The sequence below is a fragment of the Onychostruthus taczanowskii genome, unplaced genomic scaffold (genome assembly GCF_017590055.1).
Source record: "Onychostruthus taczanowskii isolate IOZ18803 unplaced genomic scaffold, ASM1759005v1 scaffold2, whole genome shotgun sequence".
Lineage (NCBI taxonomy): Eukaryota > Metazoa > Chordata > Aves > Passeriformes > Passeridae > Onychostruthus > Onychostruthus taczanowskii.
This window is the reverse complement of record NW_024499239.1, coordinates 6,220,688-6,241,785: the sequence shown is the minus strand read 5'-3', so window position 1 is coordinate 6,241,785 and position 21,098 is coordinate 6,220,688. Positions and strand designations below refer to the sequence as shown.

Here is a 21,098-nt window from a genome sequence, read left to right as displayed (position 1 = left end):
GATAAGTGATGATTAAACAGCTGGAAGTTTCATCAGGTAAAGAATAGGAATCCAAAGATTAGAAAAGATAGAAAGTAAATTATAAGCTTGTCTAAGAAACATTAAACTTTCAAAAGAAAGAATGGGACTTTTGGACCAGGAAGAAGTAAGCAAGGAACATAAAGGCAAACCTGAGATGCTAAATGGTCTCATATTGGTCTGTATCAGTTCAGACAAGACCTACCCCAGACATGGTTCTTCAAGTTATTAAAATGTAGTCAAAATATGTTGCAGCCAACTAATTATCTGAATAGGAGAACACCTAGTTCTATATGGGCTGATAAAAGAATTGGTGAATGAAGTTGCTTCTAAAAAACTATTAGAAGTTTTTTTAAAGTGGCTTTTCAGAGGACTAAAAACTAACACAGGTATCAGGAATAACTCTGGAAATTATAATTTAAGAAGTCCTCTTTACTTTAACTAAAACCATTTAAAAAACATAAACCATTTTAGCCAAACCATTTAAAATTACCATAAGATGTAAAACATCTATTCTGACACAACTGTGCAGTTAGTGCTATAGAACATGTATAGAGATTAACCCTTCTAAATGTGGATGTGTACATTTGTGTGCTCATAGTAATAATTTGAAATCTGTAAGAACTCAGCAGCTCTTTTGTGAACTCCAGCAGTCCTTACCCATTTCAGCTGTGGCTGTCTGAACCACAGCTGTCTTCTTGGTGTTCCTGTAATGAGAAAGGAATTTATTTTCCCGTCTCTGGGCTGAGATAACAGGTTTGCCATACAGAGCTGACTATTCACAGAAACTTTTCATTTGTAAATGTAGCACACTCTGCTGTGGTATTCTAAATTTTCTATTTCTAAGCTGATTTTTGTGAACTTGTCAAACTGGAACTGCTTTCCGCTCTGCTAGTAAAACCAGTCAGTTTTTTAGTTTATCCTCTTCTGCTTCTTAGCATAACTCTCTTTCTCTTAGGGTCTGTATGGCAGTTCCAATTAAACTGCCCTACCCTAAATATTTTCTCCCACTCTTGAAATATGTTTTTATTTTGTTTTTTTTATTTCCAGCAGAGTAGTTACGAAAATACTAAACAAAAAGTAAAAACTTGCTTGATTCTATTTAAAAAGGAGAGGCAATAACAACAGCCAAGAAAATCTACTAGATGGTTCTTTTAATAAATACATTAAAGTCTCTTTTATTTTTCTCCATTTTTAGTGACTAACATAACAAAAACTTTCAGACCATCAAACCAGTTTTCACAATCTGCCATAAATTCGCATTTCACAGAAATAATCCTGACAAGCACTAATAGATGAACGTTGTTGGTGCAATAATAAACAATATAAGGCATATTTACACCATCCTTACATACAGAAAGAACACTGTACACACAAAAAAAATCACAGATCCAGAACAAAGTAAGTTCAATCCCTTAGACATTTTACGTTTATAGGCTTGGTATCAAACAAGTAATTCTCCAAGCAACAGACAACCTCTTGCTCTTGTGTGATTTATTTGTAATATTGTGCTCATGCAAAAAAGGTATTTGATTTATTGCATTAACATTGAGAGAATGTTGGGAATTAGTTCCAAAACCAGTTCAATTGAATTTTAAACCCTGTTTGTCTTCATCCTTAGCAAGTCTGAGTCATTTTTAATGGTGACATAAAATGAGGTGTTAACTGATGATTGAGATTTTTATTTGTTATGTTCCAAAATAATAATGAAACTCAACTGACTGTGGTTCGAAAACCATCTTTCTTGCCCATGCAATTTTTTTCTTTGCTATTATGAAGTGGTTTAGATGAGACACCTTTTGCATTTTTAAAGTTTCTATCTTTATATATATATGTATATATATTTAAAGAAAAACATGTACAATCCAACATCCACTGTTCACAGAAAGAAATAAGCAGCAGGAATAGCTCTGGTGGCAGAGTCGGCCAGGAGGAGGACACCAGTAAGAGGCAATGTAACAAACATCAAATGCCTCAGAGATACGTCAGGAAACAGTTGATTACTATAACCCATATTTCTGTAAGAGTTCAGACTGCCAAGGACGTTTGCGCTCTGGAAAGTAATCTGGAATGTGGATTTTTTTAAAATCTTGAATGCATTTTCTCATTTCTTCCTCAACACTCAGCTTCTCACACACCTTCTTTTTGGAAAGGTTTGTTTCTCTGGACTTGCTAATGAGAGTTTGAAAGAGTTCACTGTTCCTGCGTTTGTCTGGTGCTGGCATCCACTGCACCGGGGCCTTCTTGGATGGACGATCCAATGTCAGAGTATTTGGCTGGTGGGCTGAGGATGGCTGAGTGCTGGTGGCATTTTCTTGAGGGGTGCTCGCTTCTGAGTGGCTGTCACAGCTTGAGGTGGACAACTCATTACAGGAAGTCCCACTTTCACTGCCCTTGTCCAAAACTTTGTCGTGCTTCCTTTCTTCATGGTCTTGTTTGGGGGAAACGGTTCGCTGGGGGGGCCCTAATAAAAAGTAGGAGAAAAAAGTATTAAGCAAGCACTGCTTTACACATAAAACTGATCAGATAGCATCCAGAAAAACACGATTCAGAGTCTCAGCTGGCAAAAGTTGGTCTCATTTCCTTGTAGGCAACAAAACTAAACCCAACTGGGAAACAAATTGAAGGTCTGGTCGTCAAAATTCTCACTCCTAAAAATGTTTACAGCAAGAATAACTTCACTGCCTGCCTCGGAATCCAGGTAACAAAGCGTGCATGATGCTCACAAATTAGCTGCGCTGGAAATCCTTGCACGCAAGTTTAAATGATCTAGTTTCCTGTTACACTGCAAGAAGTTTATTGTGGTAATTAGATTTGGTTGCATAACGGAAATAGTACTGTACAATTTGCAAACTCTTCACTTGAATAAAAATATTCCAGGGATTTAGATTTTAATTTTTTTGGAAGCTCTTAACTCACCTTCCCTGAACAGTCTACTGATACTGTGCTCTGCAGATGTCAAGTCTGCAGAAGCCCTAGACAGAAAAAGGAGCATTAGTCCTAGGATAACAGAGAGATCGCTCACTGCTGACAGAGTCTTTAGGGTTTGGTTTTTTTAATCCAATAATGATTTCACTGCGCTTCTTACTGTCAGTTGTTACCCAGACTTGGTGCAAGCTCAGAATTCAGCTGTACACCTCCTACGGCACAGGTTGGCAGGGAAAAGCAGGTTATGAATTCATGAGAGAGGCACTCTGCCATGGCAGGGGGAGCAGCCCACCAGCCTCTTGGCAGGCACTGCTCAGCAATTCACATGCATGAAAATCAGATCTAGGCTCTTATTCCCTCCATATATCATTTCTGCTTTGAAGTCTTATGCAGAATACGAATGTGAAAAATAAGTGGTAGCCACTAAATCTGTACAAGCATTTTCAGTTTTGAAGACTTATTTGAAAACTCCAGCTGTGAAGTGAAATGATGCTATGCTGACATAATATAAACGTCACAATCTTAATTTAGGACACTATCTAAAGATGACTGCAATATCTATGGAGTTTAAGGAGTGTTGAACTGGACTAAAGGGAAAAATTTCAAAGATGTTTAGGGATCTGAATGAAAACAGAGTGGGGATTTAGCGGCAACTGTGTGTTTGTTACAAATCCTAAAAGCGTCCAAACAGGCTGGGTATCTAAAGATCTTATGAAAACTAGATTATTCCTATAGTTTATCCAGACACCACCAGCATCAGTTTAGTGCCATTGCCAGTACCAAAACTCAGACTATGACAGCTGTACCTTGGGTCACTGGGACAGAATTGCAAGATTTTTGATTCACTTAGCATTTTGTTGTTCAGAATTACAAAAAAGAAACGCAATTACAATTACAAAAAAATGCAGACGCAATATGAACACCCCAGTGGTCTTTTTGACAATGCAGTTTTGTGACTCAAAGGAATGTAAGAAGATTGCAGTATTTTATATGAGACGGGGAAAAACAAAACAAAGAAACACACAAAGGAAAGGAAAGGAAAAATTAGTCTAAAAGAAAGATTAGTCTAACAATAGCAGCATTCAACAACCTGCTTTTCTTTTGTTTTAGCTAGCATCCCAGGATGCTGTGTCCCATTTCTGCAGTCCATCTAGAGAAACCCATGAATAATCAAGAGCCAAAGAGAGACAAGAATCCTACAGAGCTTGTACTTACATTATGTGGAGTGAAAAACAGAAGCAATTTTCTACTTCATTATATTCAACCCAAATATTTAACACATAGCTGCAGCGATTTCCCTCCTCCTCTTTCAGAAGTTTGATCACCTTCTTAAATAGATTTACATGCCTTCCTTCTATTGTTGTATCTAGCATTTCATTTCATACCTCAAATGATTATATGAATATGCTAAATTGAGAGTCAAGCTGGCATTATGGAACTACTCCGGCTTTGCAGCATGTAATTATCAAACTGAGTCATTAATCAGACAGTGATTTCAGTATTGTTACTCTGATTTTCAGTAACATGATTAACATCAATATCTAATCTAGTTTACAATCTAGGTTTTTTCAAATATAACAACACTCTATGACTAAGAAACTAAAGCCTTTTGTTTGCAAGACTCAGTAGTCTTCAAATCTCTTTCCTGCCCATTTCTTTTGCTGCAACTTCATATATCAAGATGTCATTTCTTGTTGGTTGCTTTGTACTTAGTTCTTTATTGGTACTCCTTCCTTCTCATGGGCTCAAACCCGCAATGTACTAAGGATCTATTTCAGAAAAGCACATTGAAATACACCTTCAAGAATATAAAAAGATCCATCTCCTGCTATAAGATTATTCAGGAGCATGACAATAGGCAGGTATTTAAATGCTTTTTTGGATCACAGCCCTGAGGTTCAGTATCTTACAGCACTGAGCTCTGTATGCTCCACTGAATCGCCTAAATTCACAATGACTTGAACTGAAACACAAGTTTCTCCCACATCTCTCCTTTTAAAAATTAACAAATCCTCCCTCACAAAGAATTCTTTATATACCTATGCACTGCTTTCTCAGTAGTGTGTTATTAACAGAAGTTAACAGTTCTGCTAGAGGGGAGGTTTTCCTCACAGTACTTGCAGTATTTTCTGCCAGCTGAAACCCAATAGAATTTTAAAATATATACAGAAGGATGTACAAAAGATTGGTTGAATTTTCAACATCAGGGATTATTGGATAAATTTAGCTACATTTCTAATTCAAAATACATTTCCTTATTGCCCTTTGTGCTGCCACACTTTTCACTGTACCTCCTCAGCCATTCCAGGATAACATCAAAGACATTCAAGTAGTTCAGTCTATCTGAAACTACTTATTTTCCAGGAGTGCAGAATAGTTCTTAAAAACTCAGAGAAGGTATATTTGCTCCACTGTGCACACAGATTCATAGGATCATTTAGATTGGAAAAAACCTTTAAGATCATCTTATATGGCTGCATCTCTTATAGAAATATAGAAAAAGAACTAGCCCTTTACCTGGGCTTACTCATCACTTCTACTACAGTGGTGTCACGGTTTAACCCCAGCCAGCAACCAAGTACCACACAGCCACTTGCTCACTATCCCACGAGCAGGATCCAGGAGAGAATCAGAAAGGTAAAAGCCAGAGAACTCATGGGTTGAGATCCAGACAGTGCAATAGGGAAAGCAAAAGCTGTGTACATGACAGAAGGAAAACAAGGAATTAATTCCTGCTTCCCATGGGCAAACCCATGTTCAGCCACCTCCAGGAGAGCAGGGCTCCATCACAAGTAATGGTGACTTGGGAAGACAAATGCCATCGTTTCCAATGTCCACCCACTTCCTTCTCCTTCCCTCCACTTTATGCACTGAGCACCATCTCACATGTCTGGGGTATCCCTCTGGTCACTTTGGGTCACCTGTCCTGGCTGTGTCTCCTCCCAGCCTCACACACACCCCCAGTCCCCTCACCAGTGGGGCAGGATGAAAAGCAGAGAAGGCCTTGGCTCTGTGTAAGCCCTGCTCAGCAATAACAAAAACATCTCTAGGTTGTCAACCCTCTGTTCAGCACAAATCCAAAACACAGTTCAAGCCACTGAGAGGAAAATTAACTCTACCCCAGCCAAAACCAGCACAGGGGGCTACTAGACTCCAAAGTCTAATAGACTTGAAAAAATATCTCAAAGACATTTCTATGATCAGGAAGGCATATTACATTTACTTTGACTGCATTTACTCCTCATCTGTGTTGTTCTCTGTGCAGATTTTAGCCAACATTTCCTGATAACCAACTAATAAAAGAATCACTCTCAATCGCTAAAAAATATGCATGGAAAATTATCTAGAAAATTATAAACTTAATTGCCTGGAATGAAAACCTGCTTCTATCAGTTATGACAAGCAAAACAGAAACCAGAAGAAATTCTCTCAGACTTGGTCAAACAGTAACTGAGCAACAGAGCTCCAGTCAGAGAAAGAACAGGCCAAAAACCACAGCAAATCATCGAGGCCAAAAATTATTGGTTGAAAATTGTAACCATGTATTTACATAAATTGTTGCAAATATTCATAAAGTGCAGTCTGAACAACTAGTCAAAGATTTTTTTCTATCTGCTGCATCGGAGAAAAATACCAAACTGGAAACATTAAAAGCATAAAATAATGATATTCTGCTTATCTATATTTCAGTTTTTGTATACACTTATTTTCTTAAATATTTGTACAACAGTCTTAAAACAAAAGAAATCATATTCAAGCACTTTTACCGCAGAAGGACTTTGTCAAGAGATGGAGTGACAGGATGGAGTGACAGGATGGCACTGACTCCAGGCCTGGTGGAGGAAGGTCTGGTTAGCTCATCCTGGTTCATGCATCCAGGAAAGAATTTCTGCTGGGGCAAACTGTGTAAAGAAGCAACTTCTCATGTGCATATCACATACGCATATCAAAGATCACCCCAAGTTATGGGACAGAGGGTATCTCTGACCACCAATAACTACCGAACCCCGCTGCCAAATACACCTCCATGGATACCTGGAGCTTGGACAGTAAGATAAGCCACCACACTGGGAACTTGAGATAACATAAAGGTGTTACTCCTGTCCACGTGTTACCTCAGACTGAGGGGCAGGCTTACAAGGCTTGGGGAGAAGGATATATCACTAACAATGGGCAAAGAGAATGCAGAATTTGGAGGCCACAGGGCAAGCCAACTCAGCAATTATGTTGAAGTCAGCTCGACAGGGTAAAAGTTCTGGCAGGGGGAGATTGTGACTGCCAACTCATGGCCCACCAACCCAAAAGAAGAGAAAGACTGAGCATGGAACTAATTAGCATTAGAAATGAGGAAATAATTTAACCAGTAGAATAAGAGAACTGTGTAGACAGTAAAAAGTGTTTAACCACCTTGGGACCCTCACCACCAAGAAGTCCAGGGTGAAGAATGGCCAACAGGATGATGCTGGATTTATGGGTGGTGACTATGTTATGCTTGACCTCTCTCTCTCTCCCCCCACTACTCCCTGCCCCTCTTTTCTATTTATTTCTATCTCTCTACCTCACATTTACTGTTAAATAAAATCTGTATTATTGACGTTGGCATGTGGACTCATGTGCATCCTAATTTGGGCAGAGGCATCTCTCATCGGATCTTAACAGGCTTGTAGCTCAGAAAGTCAACTACACCCTGGGCTGCATCCAAAGCAGCATGGCAGCAGGGCCAGGGAGGGAATTGTGCCTCTCTGCTCTGCTGAGACCCCACCTGCAGTGCAATGCCCAGCTCTGGGGCCCCCAGCACAGGAAGAACATGGACCTACTGGAGCAAGTCTGGAGGAGGCCTCAAGGAAGGTCAGAGGGATGAAGCACCTCTCCCAGGCAGTCAGGCTGAGAGAGTTAGGGTTATTCAGCCTAGAGAACTGAAGGCTCCGGGGAGACCTTTTGCAGCCTTCCAGTCCTAAAGGGACTACGAGATAGATGAGGAGAGGCTTTTTAGCAGGGCCTGATGCAATTTGACAAGGAATAATGATTTTAAACTAAAGAGGGTAAATTTAGACTAGATATAACAAAGGAATTTTTTGCAGTGAGGGTGATGAGGCACTGGAACATGCTGCCCAGAGAGATGGTGGATGCCTGATCCCTGGAAACATTTAAGGTCAGGCTGGATGGGACTCTGAGCAATTCAATGTAGTTGAAGATGTCCAGCCTTCATTGCAGGGTGGGGTTGGACTAGATGGCCTTTAAAGGTCCCTTTCAACCCCAATAATTCTTTAAGATTCTCCTTTCTTTGGTCATATGCCTGGTTTCCTGTAGGCACAGTGTCAGATGGATGAATTAATTTCCTCACTCAGCTACTTTACTCCTACAGTGTCTCAAAGATAATTTTTTTTGTTTATAATTCAGTTTATTTTTACTGCAAAATGTAAAAAAGTTGTGAACATATGCACAGACTGCTGCAGTTAGCTATTTTAGTAACTACTGTGTTGAAATGAATAATGGAAAATCTTAGCTCTGGAGTACAATGGTTATAGCTGGATGCAAGACATGGAGATGAGTTGAAGCTGATGTACAAATGGTCATTTGAGAAAAAACCATAGCCAACACTTTATATATGTTCAATACGCACTACCTCAATCAAGAAGGATGAAATCTGCTGAAAAATTGCAATCTTTTACTGTTGTTTCAGAAAATATGCATAAAGGAAGTTAACTGATTTGAGTTTTATGAATTCCCTAGCTAGCACTATAAAATAAAGCCTGTTTGTTGATTTAAGTAGAAACCTAAACCAATTTAAAAAATCAAACCAACAAAACCAAAACCTTGAGTCTTTCTGTGATGTAATTTAAGTAAGAAAAAGTTCTTGAGGGTAATTTATTTTCATACTTTCCTGTTTCTTCAAAGGTACTTAAAAACTCAAACTCAGCTGTACTTGATACAGTCTATTGAATTAATTAAATAATCCAATTAATTAAATAAGTTCATTTGAAATGATAGAGCCATAAACAAAACTAACTCCTGCATAAGCAATAAATATTATTTCTTTATATTTATTGAGAATTAAAAAAAAAATCTTTAAGAACATTTTTTCTTTCAAGAATATCTTTAAAAAAATTGCAGCAAAATTGTTATCAAAATTATGATGTAAAATACTGAAACAGTAAATAAATTTCATATTTCTAGTAGATTTAATAAAAAATGAAAATAGGAGGGCAACAGAGTTTTAGACTAACATTATATTGGATGTTCAGAAATAATAGCAATGAGAACAAAAGTTATTTTTATTTATATCTAGAAGAAATTATATCTAATTCAACAATATTATTTGCAGCTTGATTCATAATTTTTGCAGTATGTGAGTTGTACATGACTTTGCTTAAAATCCAATTTTTTCCATATTGTTTCACATAGTGAAAAGTCCTTATTTTTAGAGGCTACATAGGACCTTTAGTCTGGAACGCAGATATGTTAAACTCCTGAATTAATTTCTCCACCACCTCTTCTCTCAAAATTACCTTATAAACAGAGTGAATGTAAGATAAAACCTGTTGCTTTATGATTTAATATTTAGAATTTAAATAAAATTAACTATAATTAATATACAATTACAGAAAAGAATACTTGTCTAATCTCACATTGATGACTTACTCATCTGATATATCTAGGTTTTTTATTATCTTTCACCAAGACTGGAACTATTACACTAAACTGAAAGCTTAGAGAGAAGTCACCTGTGAAATCTGATGACAGATTATGGCTACTGTGGGAACACTTTCATTTCCATAAGTTTGAGTACTTAATATCACACTTCAATGGTAAATGATTACCTTTTATGTCTAATTTCACTTTATAAATAAAAAAGATTACTTTTAAGAGCTGTGAAAGGATAGCTCTAAACCCCTGACATTTTCAGTGGCATATTAATAGTATTTCCAGTTTTAGAAGAAAATCCTGTTCTTAAGAGCTCAGTTCAACACATGAATTCACTCTGAGACCTGCACAGGACTCTGCTGGACCCTTACCACTAGATCTGTAGGTTAAAACTGTACCTTTATGGCTGGCAAATTTACAAGGTGCTTCCTGACTACTGCACTCTGTCCTATTTATCAAAAATCAAAGCTAAATCCACTCCTTGGACCCAGCAGTAAGAGTTTATGTGGGTTTTACTCCATTCAGTTTGTCAAGAAAACTTCACTACTAAGTTTCATTATCACAATTTACATCTCACTTAGTTCTGCGGGACAAGGGACGAGGGGAGAAGGAAGGCCATGTCCCATTGAATGTCCATTTTAAGGCTACTATGCAGGCCTACATGACGAATTAAGTGGTGTACAGTCCTCGGCTGTCCCTCTGGCCAGGGATGAACTTTATAAATTATGAACATACCAAACAAACAATACTAATAACTAAATAGCAATACTAATACATAGCATGAGAAATATCTAATATTTTATCTTGACAAGCTCTGCTCTAGACAGCTTATGGGAAAAATTGAAGAGCTCAGCACAGAAATTTCCATGGACTAAAACTCTGTGTAGGAGTCCTTATGCTTGTGTGGCATCAAATTTCTTCAAGTAAAAAAGCATTCAGTTTCCAAACCGGGTTTCATCTGGTGCAAAATTCCAAACCACTTCTTCAATTAAAGTCTTGATCCAAAGAGTGCTTAGTATAAAACAGCAAAGTATTTTTGAGAGAGGAGGATTGAAATTCAGCCTCTCCTATTTTCTTCCTCCTTTGGGATGAGTGATGCATTGCTATGGATAGCCAAATGCTCACCCTTTCATGTTTTTTGACCCAACTGGGTCTTGGCAATAGTCAATGCAAAGTAGAATAGCTTCAAAAAACCTGAAAATAATGTCCCTTTCACTTTCAATTACTTCAGGGTAAAATATTCATTTTGAAGAAGTAAGTTAACTTCCCTCAGGCATAAGGGAGAATTGGTATCTGTGAGGCTTTGACTTATTATGTGCTAAGTTCTGAACTCTTGGGTAAAAGGCCAGTGCTGTTGACATATCAGCTTCAGGACTTTGAGCAGAACCTGAATTTTATGTGATTTAAGAAAGCCAAGCATGTTGGTCTGCAAATGAGACTGCCACAGAGAGGCTTGTGAATCTCAGCAGGGCTTCTCTGACATGAAGAACAGCATTTAGGTTACTCATACTAAATCAAAACAGTTTTGTAAACATGCCCTATGTTCTGGTAAAACTTCAAATTCATATCTACAGGGCATGTAAATTGGTTTGGCTTCACTAATAAGATGATTCTGAGCTATGAGTCCAAAACTGCAAAAATTTTAAAATTTTTAGACATAACTGTTGATCCCATTTAAAGACAACATACTCTGTGACCTTAAGTTAAACAAAACTTATTAAAAAAAAAAAAAGCCTGTTCATTCTAGTGTGAATGAAAAAAGACCTTATCAGAAAAACAATTTAATGGAGAAAATAAGGTGAAAAAATACTGTGTCTTCTTGAAGAAAAAAAAAAAAAAAAGATTTGTATAACTTTTCTGTACTTTGCTCAGAAAGCATATTTTTATTGGCCTCCCTAGACAATTCATCTTTAGATGAAACAATGCAAAATTACTGCAGATAGAACTTTAGTCCAAATGTTTGAGCAAAAACATATGAATATTATGTTCTAAAGAAAACTTCACCACAGACTTAATTATCAATTTTGATAGAATATAGAGCCCATAATGATAAAGAAATTATGAGAAAATTACAAATAAATCATGATCATTATAAGAGATGAAGGCAAAATATACTCCTTGATTACCTGGAACTGCCTTACTACATTCAGAATTCAGAATAGGACATGCAAATTATCCCACAATATTTCTTGTCCTCTCCAAGCCTATGATGCATCTCACACACTTTGATTTCAAAACAGAATTTCAAAGTGTGAACTGTGCACCAAAGTCTTCTTGGTAATGTTTTGGAGTACTAAGATTTTTAGGACTGTTTGTTTTCTATTTCATGGATATTTCAATAGGAAGAATATGTCTGTGATTGCACTCTTGATGAAGCCTCTTATTTAAATCTCCTTACCTGCCATGGAAAGATAAAAAGACACTGTGTAGCGACAGCATCTGTACTGGGCACAGCTCCCACAGGGGAAATTACCCTTTAATAGTGTTAAGCTTGATGGTGTGTGAATGGTTATGTGGTACTTGAAGTGAATGAACCAATTCATCTTTCAGATTAGGGCCACATGTCTGTAAGTGATAAGTGTTTTGTCTCAGAAGAAAAAAAAAAGAACACAACAACATAAAAATATTTTACTGTCACATTTACTACCACCTGATGTTAAACTAACTTCTAGAAAGGGTGCAGTAGAATGAGTGAAATAAATCAATGAGGAAAATTTCTTTGCTTCTTTCCAGTCAAGCTGTATTTTAAATATTATCATTATTCATGACATAGAAAGACTAATTAATATATAGAGAGGGAACTATTTTTGTTATATGGAATGACAGAATAATAAATAATAAATCCTCTGTGTCCAGCTTGAATTCATTAGATATTTCACCTGAATCTTATTTTGAACAAATAACCAACCCACATTCTTCCATTTGTTACTTTTCCAGCTTGGTTTTGTGCTAGGCCAAGCAGTACTAAAATAGGAGAGAGACGGGGAAATTCTGACATAGGCAATTTGTTGCATTCCAGTAAAACCAATGAAGATACCAGAGTTTTTTTATTAAATACATTAATCTGAAAATTATGAAGTCATTCTGCAAAGTGTCTTTTCTAGACAGATAAGCTAAAGATGACAGGAAAGACCACTGGTTTTCATATCCAACTGCAAACGTTGAAGACAGTATTTTTACTTGTGAAGTTAGAGATGGCTATAACATTAAAGCACTGCTGGACATACGAGAAGAAAATGAACAGTCTGGAAGAGGAAAGTTTGGAATAGATGAGGCAAGCTGAATCTGTAGCAAAAGATTCAGTCAGGAAATGACCAATACTGCCAACATCCATCCACCAAAGTAGTATGTGTGACAGATTTAGCCATTTCTAGATTATATCACTAGGTCAATATTTTGCAGCCAAAGATGTCAAACCTTCTGTTTACCCTTGAAGAAAGCACTGTTTAGCAAATATATTGCACAATCTTCTGCAAAATCCTAGAAGCAAAATTAAAAAGTCTATCCCAGCTAAAGGAATATTGCAAAGTCACCTGCCAATTTGCTAGCAGGCAACACAAACTTCCAGAGCCAACCAGATGGTTCACATTTTCCATGTTATGTTCTGGGTAAATCATCACATTCTTCAGTGGTGGTCATGTGCTATATCACTCTCCATTAACAGCAGAGTAATAGCAATAAAATACAAATATTATACTAGCAGCAGTATGACTGAGTGATTTGGCTATTTTAGAATGAAAGTAATTTGATATAAAAGTATTTGACATGTAGAATGGTTGATTTTTTTTTCTCTCTCCACCTATAAAAATATTTTTCCCTTGCCCAAAATCTGAAAATATAGGTACATAAAATAATTTTGATGCTTGAAGGAGAATCTCAGAAATGATTGCATTGGGATACACAACAAATGAGTACAGCTTTTATAAAAAGCATGCTTCTTTCATAACTTTACTTGTCACAATGAATAGGCCCAATTGCTTTATTTCAGTAACATCTTGGCAACATCTGGCAGATGTTCTTGTCATTCATTTACACACTGTAGTTGGTTAATGTTCAGCTCTGATCTTGTATTTTTTTGACTCATTATTTTTGACTGGTTTTCAGTTAAGAACTAAAATATTTTGTTCTGACCATGAGCAATGCTTATTAGTTATCTTTTAGATGCAGTATTTTCCCTAAAATAAATAGCTAATTGATATTAAATGCCACCAAATTATGAATTTGGCCTTTGGAAGTCAGTAAGACTTATCTAGTGATACTCTCAATACACCACACAAAGGAGTTAAGGGAATGATCAAAGGCAGGATATTTTATCGTGTTGTTCTTGTAAATTCCCTTAAGATTTTAGTGCTTCTTCCCTTAACTAGTGCTGGGAGTAAGTTTACTTTGCTAATGCTGATCGCTGGGAGAGTTTTGTGACACAGACCTGTCTTCCAGCTTCTACTTTAGCCCTTGCAGCTAAAAGCAGAGGTAACTTCTTTTATCTTTCAACATCTAGGATACTGAACAGTACCAGAGAATCTCAGGGGCAAGAATGTTCAGTGTTTTTAAGCTGGTGTTTCTTAACCATTTCCTTCACCTCAGATGCAGGCTTGAGTTACAAAAAGAAAAAAAAAATTGATTAAAAGCCTTCAGCATACTTGCAAAAGCTCTAAAAGGGCAGAAGTGACAAAAAGACAATCACTCCACATTACAGAAACACATCCCAAATGCATCTCCCTCCCATGACTCACAGGACAAACTATAAATGGCTGCTTAACCTGTGGGTTTAGATTCTCAGTTCGATTTCCTATTCTATTTGGTATCCTCAGATAACATTCAGAGGAAGTAGCTGTTGAGCTGGGGAGGGATACTGGCTTCTATATCCCTGTTTATCCCTGATGTAGGCCCCCATTCCCTGGGGGTCCCTCTGAGGTTGCCCACTATTATCATTCCCCTTTCTCACCTTCCCCTTTCTTCTAAGAACATATTTATCTGCTGGTCAATCAGGCATTTCAGTCTGTAGTCAACCACATTACTGGCTGCTGCATTCTGCTTTGTAAATATTAATATTGGTTGGGCATCTGCTCAAGTGTGAAATAGTCTTTTAGCCACCAGGTCTGTGCTTGGCAAAGCCCTTATCAGACTTCTAAGCAATGTGAAGCTGAATCTCTTTCCACTCAGATAAGCAAGACTCTTCTTTGAGCCACTCACATTTCTTTTTTCCTAAATTCATTTTAAATTCTCAGCTGTCAGATGTGGCTCCCTATGTGGCCATATAAATGTTTGTGCCAGAACAACAGGCACTGGAGGGAGGACGGGAAAGCGCATTGATGGGAAGGACTGTACCTCCCAGTGATGCCTTACAGCAATTTGAAACATCCATGAAGCAATTACTTGCCTTCTTCTCACACACACACACACACACATTAAATACATCGACTTTATAATGCCCCCAACAAATACAGTTTACTTTCAATAAAAACAGAATGATAACAGGCAATAAGCAAGTGCAAAACAATGGGAAATGCACACTCAGTAAAGTTTGGTTACCAAGATCTATCAGTGAATTCATGAACTGGGCAAGAGTCCACAGTGAATTACCCTAAGGGTTGAAGCATTAAGACCAAAGCAATTCAGAACATGCTCAAGATCATATTTGTATAGTTTGTGCCCTTCCCTGCTGGTCCCCGGGATTACAGAAAGTTCTCAACCTGCAAGAATTCTGCAAAAAGACCAGAAATGTTTGCTGAAAGCTTTCCTTAAGTAACAGTGCTGGTCATCAGTGAGATCCTTCTCACTTCAGTGTATGCAGCCTGAAGCATATTTGAGACTTACATTTCAACTATAGCAGTGCCATTCACCTATTTTATCGTTGAGGTCCAGTACATGAAAAATAAAGTAGCACAAAATTATGTGTGGGGCATTCTATCCTAAACCATGTAAACACATCCCAGTAATAACAACTCACTATTTTAGATCCAAATTCCTAGATAACCCTAATGGAATAATTCAAAGCATTTGTTCAAAGCGACAGAAAATATGAACATGCATGCAGAAAACAAAAATTATTTATATGGTATATATTTAAGTAAAAAAAAATTACTTAATAGGTAAGGGATAATGAATTCACTTAGCACAGAACACCTCATTTTTCCTCTATAAAAAGCAAAATAGTTTGTAAATAATTTGCATGTTAAAGTATTAGATATGCATATGAACAAAGTATTATGACTATATAACATAAGCCCACAAACAGATAAAAAACCCTAGAGGCTGAATTCATTAAATGAATTCTTCTTGGGAAGCAGTGAAACAACACAGCTAAGCAAACTGAAATCTGTTTGTGATGACAGCTGAGGTGGTACTTCTTTCCTGTCACCAGCCAGAGGTGACAAAAAAAGACCAGTGTTTGTGCCTTAGGACTGGCAGTGGAGAACAACTTCAGTGTAACTCAGATTTCTAAGTACAATCTCTACCGTGATATATCAGGGAAAGGGATGTCTGTGCCCTGCTCATTTTTAGTATTCCCCAGAAAGGAACCCAAGATAAAAATACTCCTCTCTTGCTATATTCACTGGCCTCAGTCTTCCAAAAGTGTATTATTCCAAAAGTGTATATTCTGCTTCCTACATACTTGTTTTTCCTCTGTTTTGGTTGCCTTATAAGCTAAAACAATTTAACCAAGCTTTATCAATGGTATTGTATCTTTCCTATCCAGCTGAACACTGAGCTTTCAAATTCAAGGCAGTTACCCTGAACAAATTGGTTTTCTTGCCTGAAATTGTAATTTTCTTTTGCTTTTCAATGTCAATATTAAAGTCAGGGTTCTTCTGTCTCACTTCCCAAGTTTCTCCACCTGTAAAATTTAAGCCATCCTTTCTGTAAAAAGCTTCAAGACCTGCTGCTGAAAATATTAAATAACAGCTGGATACTAATAATTTATTAGATTAAATTGTGCTGGTTTCTTACAAAATAAATTCCAAATTTATTTTGGGGTTATAACGTGCAGCTGGACCAAGAGAAATTAAAATCCAAACCATAAACTAGGTAACAGTTTTATCTCATGTGACTGTAGAAGATGTCCCCCTTTTATATTCATACTACTATTTCTGGTTTGCTAATGTGTGTGGTATGCCACAGTACTACTGTGTATTGAAAAATTTAGGAGAGCAAAGAAAGTCAAAATCCTTAGTAGAAAAGATTAATGGAAGCCCAGGGATGACAAGTTTGACTCTCCAGGATGCTTCTGATTGACTTTGTCTAATTTTCACTCTATACTCAAACGTTTATTAAATTCTTCCAATTTTTTAATTAGACTTAAAAATTGTAAACAAATGTTGATAAAAGGAAGAAAAATATGCTGATATAGAGTCCTACATTCTTCTTACAAGATACTGTAATTTGCACATTTCAGATCTAGCTTTTGTGTCATGCTTAATGTGCACAAAGGGCAGAGCTTTAGAGCTGCCTGTATTCCAGGCAAGGTCACAGATGGGAGATTTGCACTGGCAGGGACTTTTAGTGATGGAAGAAAAACTTTGGTATGTCCTTTTATTTCCCCACAACCAAGCTTCAGGGATCCACAAGTGGGAATGGTGCCTGCACTATGGTGGTATTCCATTGCTCTAGCTGGGTATTGCTAGTTTATACTAACTACAGTATAAACTAATTGCTAATTATACTAACATGAATTAAGAGGCACAATCTTGGCTATAAGTTCTATTTCTTTAGTGAAAGACTTTAAACTGGATTTTATGAACCAGTCATGAAGTGCTTTCTGACACAAATACCACCAACTGTTCCTTGGATCAGAACAAAGACCATTCTTCAGAGAAAACTTAATACCTTTTTGACTGCACTTTTTAACCTACTGCCAGTGATAGTTTATATTTTACACTCCTCAGCAGAAGTTCATAATAAGAAAACAGAAAACACAGGGTTTTTTAAATTATCCAATCATAGTTGATATACTGCATTTTTAAAAATATATTAGGGTCTAGAGGACAATTGTTTCTTCTATTGCTCAGGGTGGTTTTGACTTCTGTATTTTGTTTTAAGATATGATTTTTCATTCCAGCAAGTGAAATGCTTGTATTTTTAAAAAATAATGTAAAATAAATGGGGAAATCCATGTAAGTTAAAAGAAAAAAAAAATTGAGGTTATTTAATAACTTTCAACACTTTTGTAAATCACCTGTTTTTTCTTCTTAAAACTACCTTTATTTTTCTAGGAAAGAAATTAATTTAAATCTATGTACTTAATGTACTTCAACTTTTGATGAAACATATTTTTCACTGAAAAAATATTACAGTGGTTTTTTTGGATTTTTAACTATATTTTTCACATCTTACATCACTTTACAGTAGTCTGTGACACAACTGAAACAATAACTCACAGATCACTTTTATGATATTTGTCTGAAGCTCTTTCAATGTCTTTATAAGAAAGAACAGAAGGCAGAAAGGGACAAAAATTGCAGTAATTTTAACGTGTAAGATAAGGTAGTTAGAATAAGGGTATCTCTTGATTATGCAGCATCTATGGTTAATACAGATGCAGTACTAGAAGTATAGATGCAGCAATACATTTCTACTAATGGCAAAATATTATATATCCATATAACAAAAAATGACACTTATTTCCTCAGCAGGTAGAGGCAGCCAATATTTCACAATCATCACCTCCTTGCTTCCTACTGCCATTGTTGCACTCAATAATGAGATTTTCAGTTCATATGGTTACCTTTCTTATAGCATGGCTCAGACCCTGAACACAGGGTCTGCAGTTACACTGCTGTGAATGCAGCTTCACACCAGCAGTGTTGATGAAGGTGCTCTGGTCCTCACCATGCTCACACATAAGAAGACAAGTTAGGTGCTGCTGTCTCTTTTATTCCCATACATTAACCTGAATATGTGCAAGACAGACATTCTCCTATATTCAGCAATGCTACAGCTGAACCTGGAGGTTCTCAGCTCCGTTTTAGCATCTGCTAAAACCTCTTGGTTTCCAAAAACTTGGAAATGTTTTCACAGTCATCAAAAAACTCTGTTAGGATTATATTCTGTACTGGAACTATTGTGTTGCCCTTGCAGTTTATTTTTTATAGTTTCTTTATTTAGATATGTTTTTTAAAACATAGCTGTTAGAAAAGGATTCATCATTTTTAGATGATTAATTATTTTCTGCTTTGTGGAACAAACTCAGTAGGCAGTCCAGGCTCAGACATATGGACAGCTAAAAGCCTTGAAACAGGGAAACTCTGCTAGAGATTGCAAGTGTTTCCAGAGTCAAGTGATAGCTGAGTTGAGTTTCTTAGGATGACATGCTGCACTTAGCTATCTAAGTTCAACCACATACGCCTAAATCTTCTCTTTTTGATGTGGATTTCAGTTTTACCTTAGCTGGAATACAGCTTAGAGATATTTGCCACTCTCCTGTCATGTAAGCAATGAAAGATTTCAAGGTTTATCCTCCTCATGTTTTTTTTGATAAAGACTTTACTAAGCACATCAAGCATTTCAGTTTAATGATAAAGTACAGGCGAAAGCTTACGGCTGGAAGTGAATGAGTGAAAGAGGTTTGGAAATGGTATATGCAGTACCTGATCAGAGACAAAGCTAACAAAAATAACACTGGATGAAATCCACAAAAAAAATCCTTCTTTAAGCAGTACATAAGTGTCCACAAGAGCGTGCCATGCTTCTTTTCTGCCCTGCCTGCCACTGCAGGTTCCTTGTGTCACTGGGGGGTGCCTGTCCAATCTTGCTTTGATGAACATCCACTTAGGAGAATGGGCACCTGCTTCCTGCAGAGAGGTCACTGCAGTGCTGACCCTGAGGGTGGTGGGGCCAGACATGCTGCTCATGTTTCACACATGGCTCAGTGTGTCAGGACACAGCATCACCCAAGGCAAGAGCCCTCAGGGAAGGGATGGGAGGTAACACTAAGGAGAAGCATCCATGCTGACCTTCAAGACATGCGGCAAACCTGCTTCCCACTCCCTTCTGCTCAGGGACACAAGCTAGACAAACATGTCAGTTATACTTATTGTTTTTACTTGAGCATTTTTTCAGAAATAAATGAAATTCTTTCGTATCAAGGACGCCTTGAGAATGGACTCAATTTATAGAGAAGCAAGTATTGTCTGATGTGCACGACTTCAAATGAAAGAAACAGTGATAGTCACTGAATGGCAGTCTGCAGCATTAAACTTACCCCCTCTGTGAGCAGCATGTCTTTCCAGGATTAACAATTTATGAAGTTAATGCACATGTAAGTATGCAGCTGTCCTTTTCTATTTTTAATAACCAAAAACAAAATGTCACCAAGGAAAGGAGAAAAAAGCTGTTTCTCAGTTGGGACTGTACAGAAAACAGTGGCAGTTATTCTCTGTGCTGTAAAATGGTACTAACCAATTTCGCCATGGAGCTTAAAAATAGCAGATACACCAAAAAATTTAAACTCTCTTCATTTTGCTTTTATGTTATTGTTGAAGTGTTCTTTGAAAGAACTTATTTTAACTTCGATTGTAAAATGAGTCCTTCTCTATGTGTGTAGCTTTGTACAAACAAGCACTAAACAAAGCTACCTGAGATATTTCACTATTTAGTTGCATTTTCTTTCTGTTTTACACAAGACAATACAAACAATCCCTTACTTTTCTGGCATTTATGTATGAAGAATCCGGAAGTGCTTTGCAAAACTACATACATGAAGGAAAAACTATCAGTGTTTAAATGCAGCTCTCCGAGGAGGTTTATATGTAAGTGTGTATTTTCTGCTTGCCACCAGTTTCTAGATGTGCTATAAATACTTTGATAGGAATAGAATCTGCAGCTGCATGAAAAGACGAATTTTGAGTAATAAATATTTTGCTAGGATATCAGTACAATTTCTCATTCATTTGAAAAGTATTGTGAAACTTGTGCAGTAATGGTCTGGAAAAAGCCAGACAAGAAGAGGACTTATACAGGAATACAAGGGTGGCCACAGACTTGACTACATGGGAAGTGAAGATGAAACTTGAATCATTGAACTGGAGAGAAGTGTGTTATTTTGTTCAGAATCATACTTGAGAGGAGTCTCATTTCATATCTGTAGTAATGACCTTAACAAAGAAGCATGCTGCAGAAATGTGGCAACACAAAGTTGTAAAATATTACAAAGGAAAAATCATACTGAAAATAAGGTGATGCTGATGACCTAAATAATAGAAACAGGATGAAAAGGTAATGGAACAAAAAGGCATCTTGGAAATTATTAACAAGAATTTCTTCTTTAAGCATCTGAGTGGAAAGAAAAGAAGAGCAAAGAACTGGTTGTGCTAATTGATCATAGTTCCCCTGAACAAAGTAATACATTAATAAAGAAGAAGTTGTATGCAATTCCAGAACATAACAAGTGAGGAATACCCAGAAGGAAAAATTGTACTGCTCTGCAAGGTACAGGTAAGACCTGACCCAGAATACTGTGTTTAATTGTGGTTTCTCAAACTTATAAAAGACAATTTGTATTAAAGAAA

The 21,098-nt window shown here is 36.9% G+C and overlaps 1 protein-coding gene across 1 annotated transcript in view; it reads right to left on the bottom strand.

Moving 5' to 3' along the window:
• Positions 1-1,155: 1,155 nt before the first annotated feature.
• The window catches only part of KCTD8 (potassium channel tetramerization domain containing 8), a 91,743-nt gene continuing 71,800 nt past the window's right edge, over positions 1,156-21,098 (bottom strand). The window contains exon 2 of the mRNA XM_041402942.1: positions 1,156-2,482. Coding sequence (XP_041258876.1) covers positions 2,022-2,482 — 461 coding nt within the window. The 3' untranslated portion in view covers positions 1,156-2,021. The remainder of the gene's footprint in view (positions 2,483-21,098) is intronic.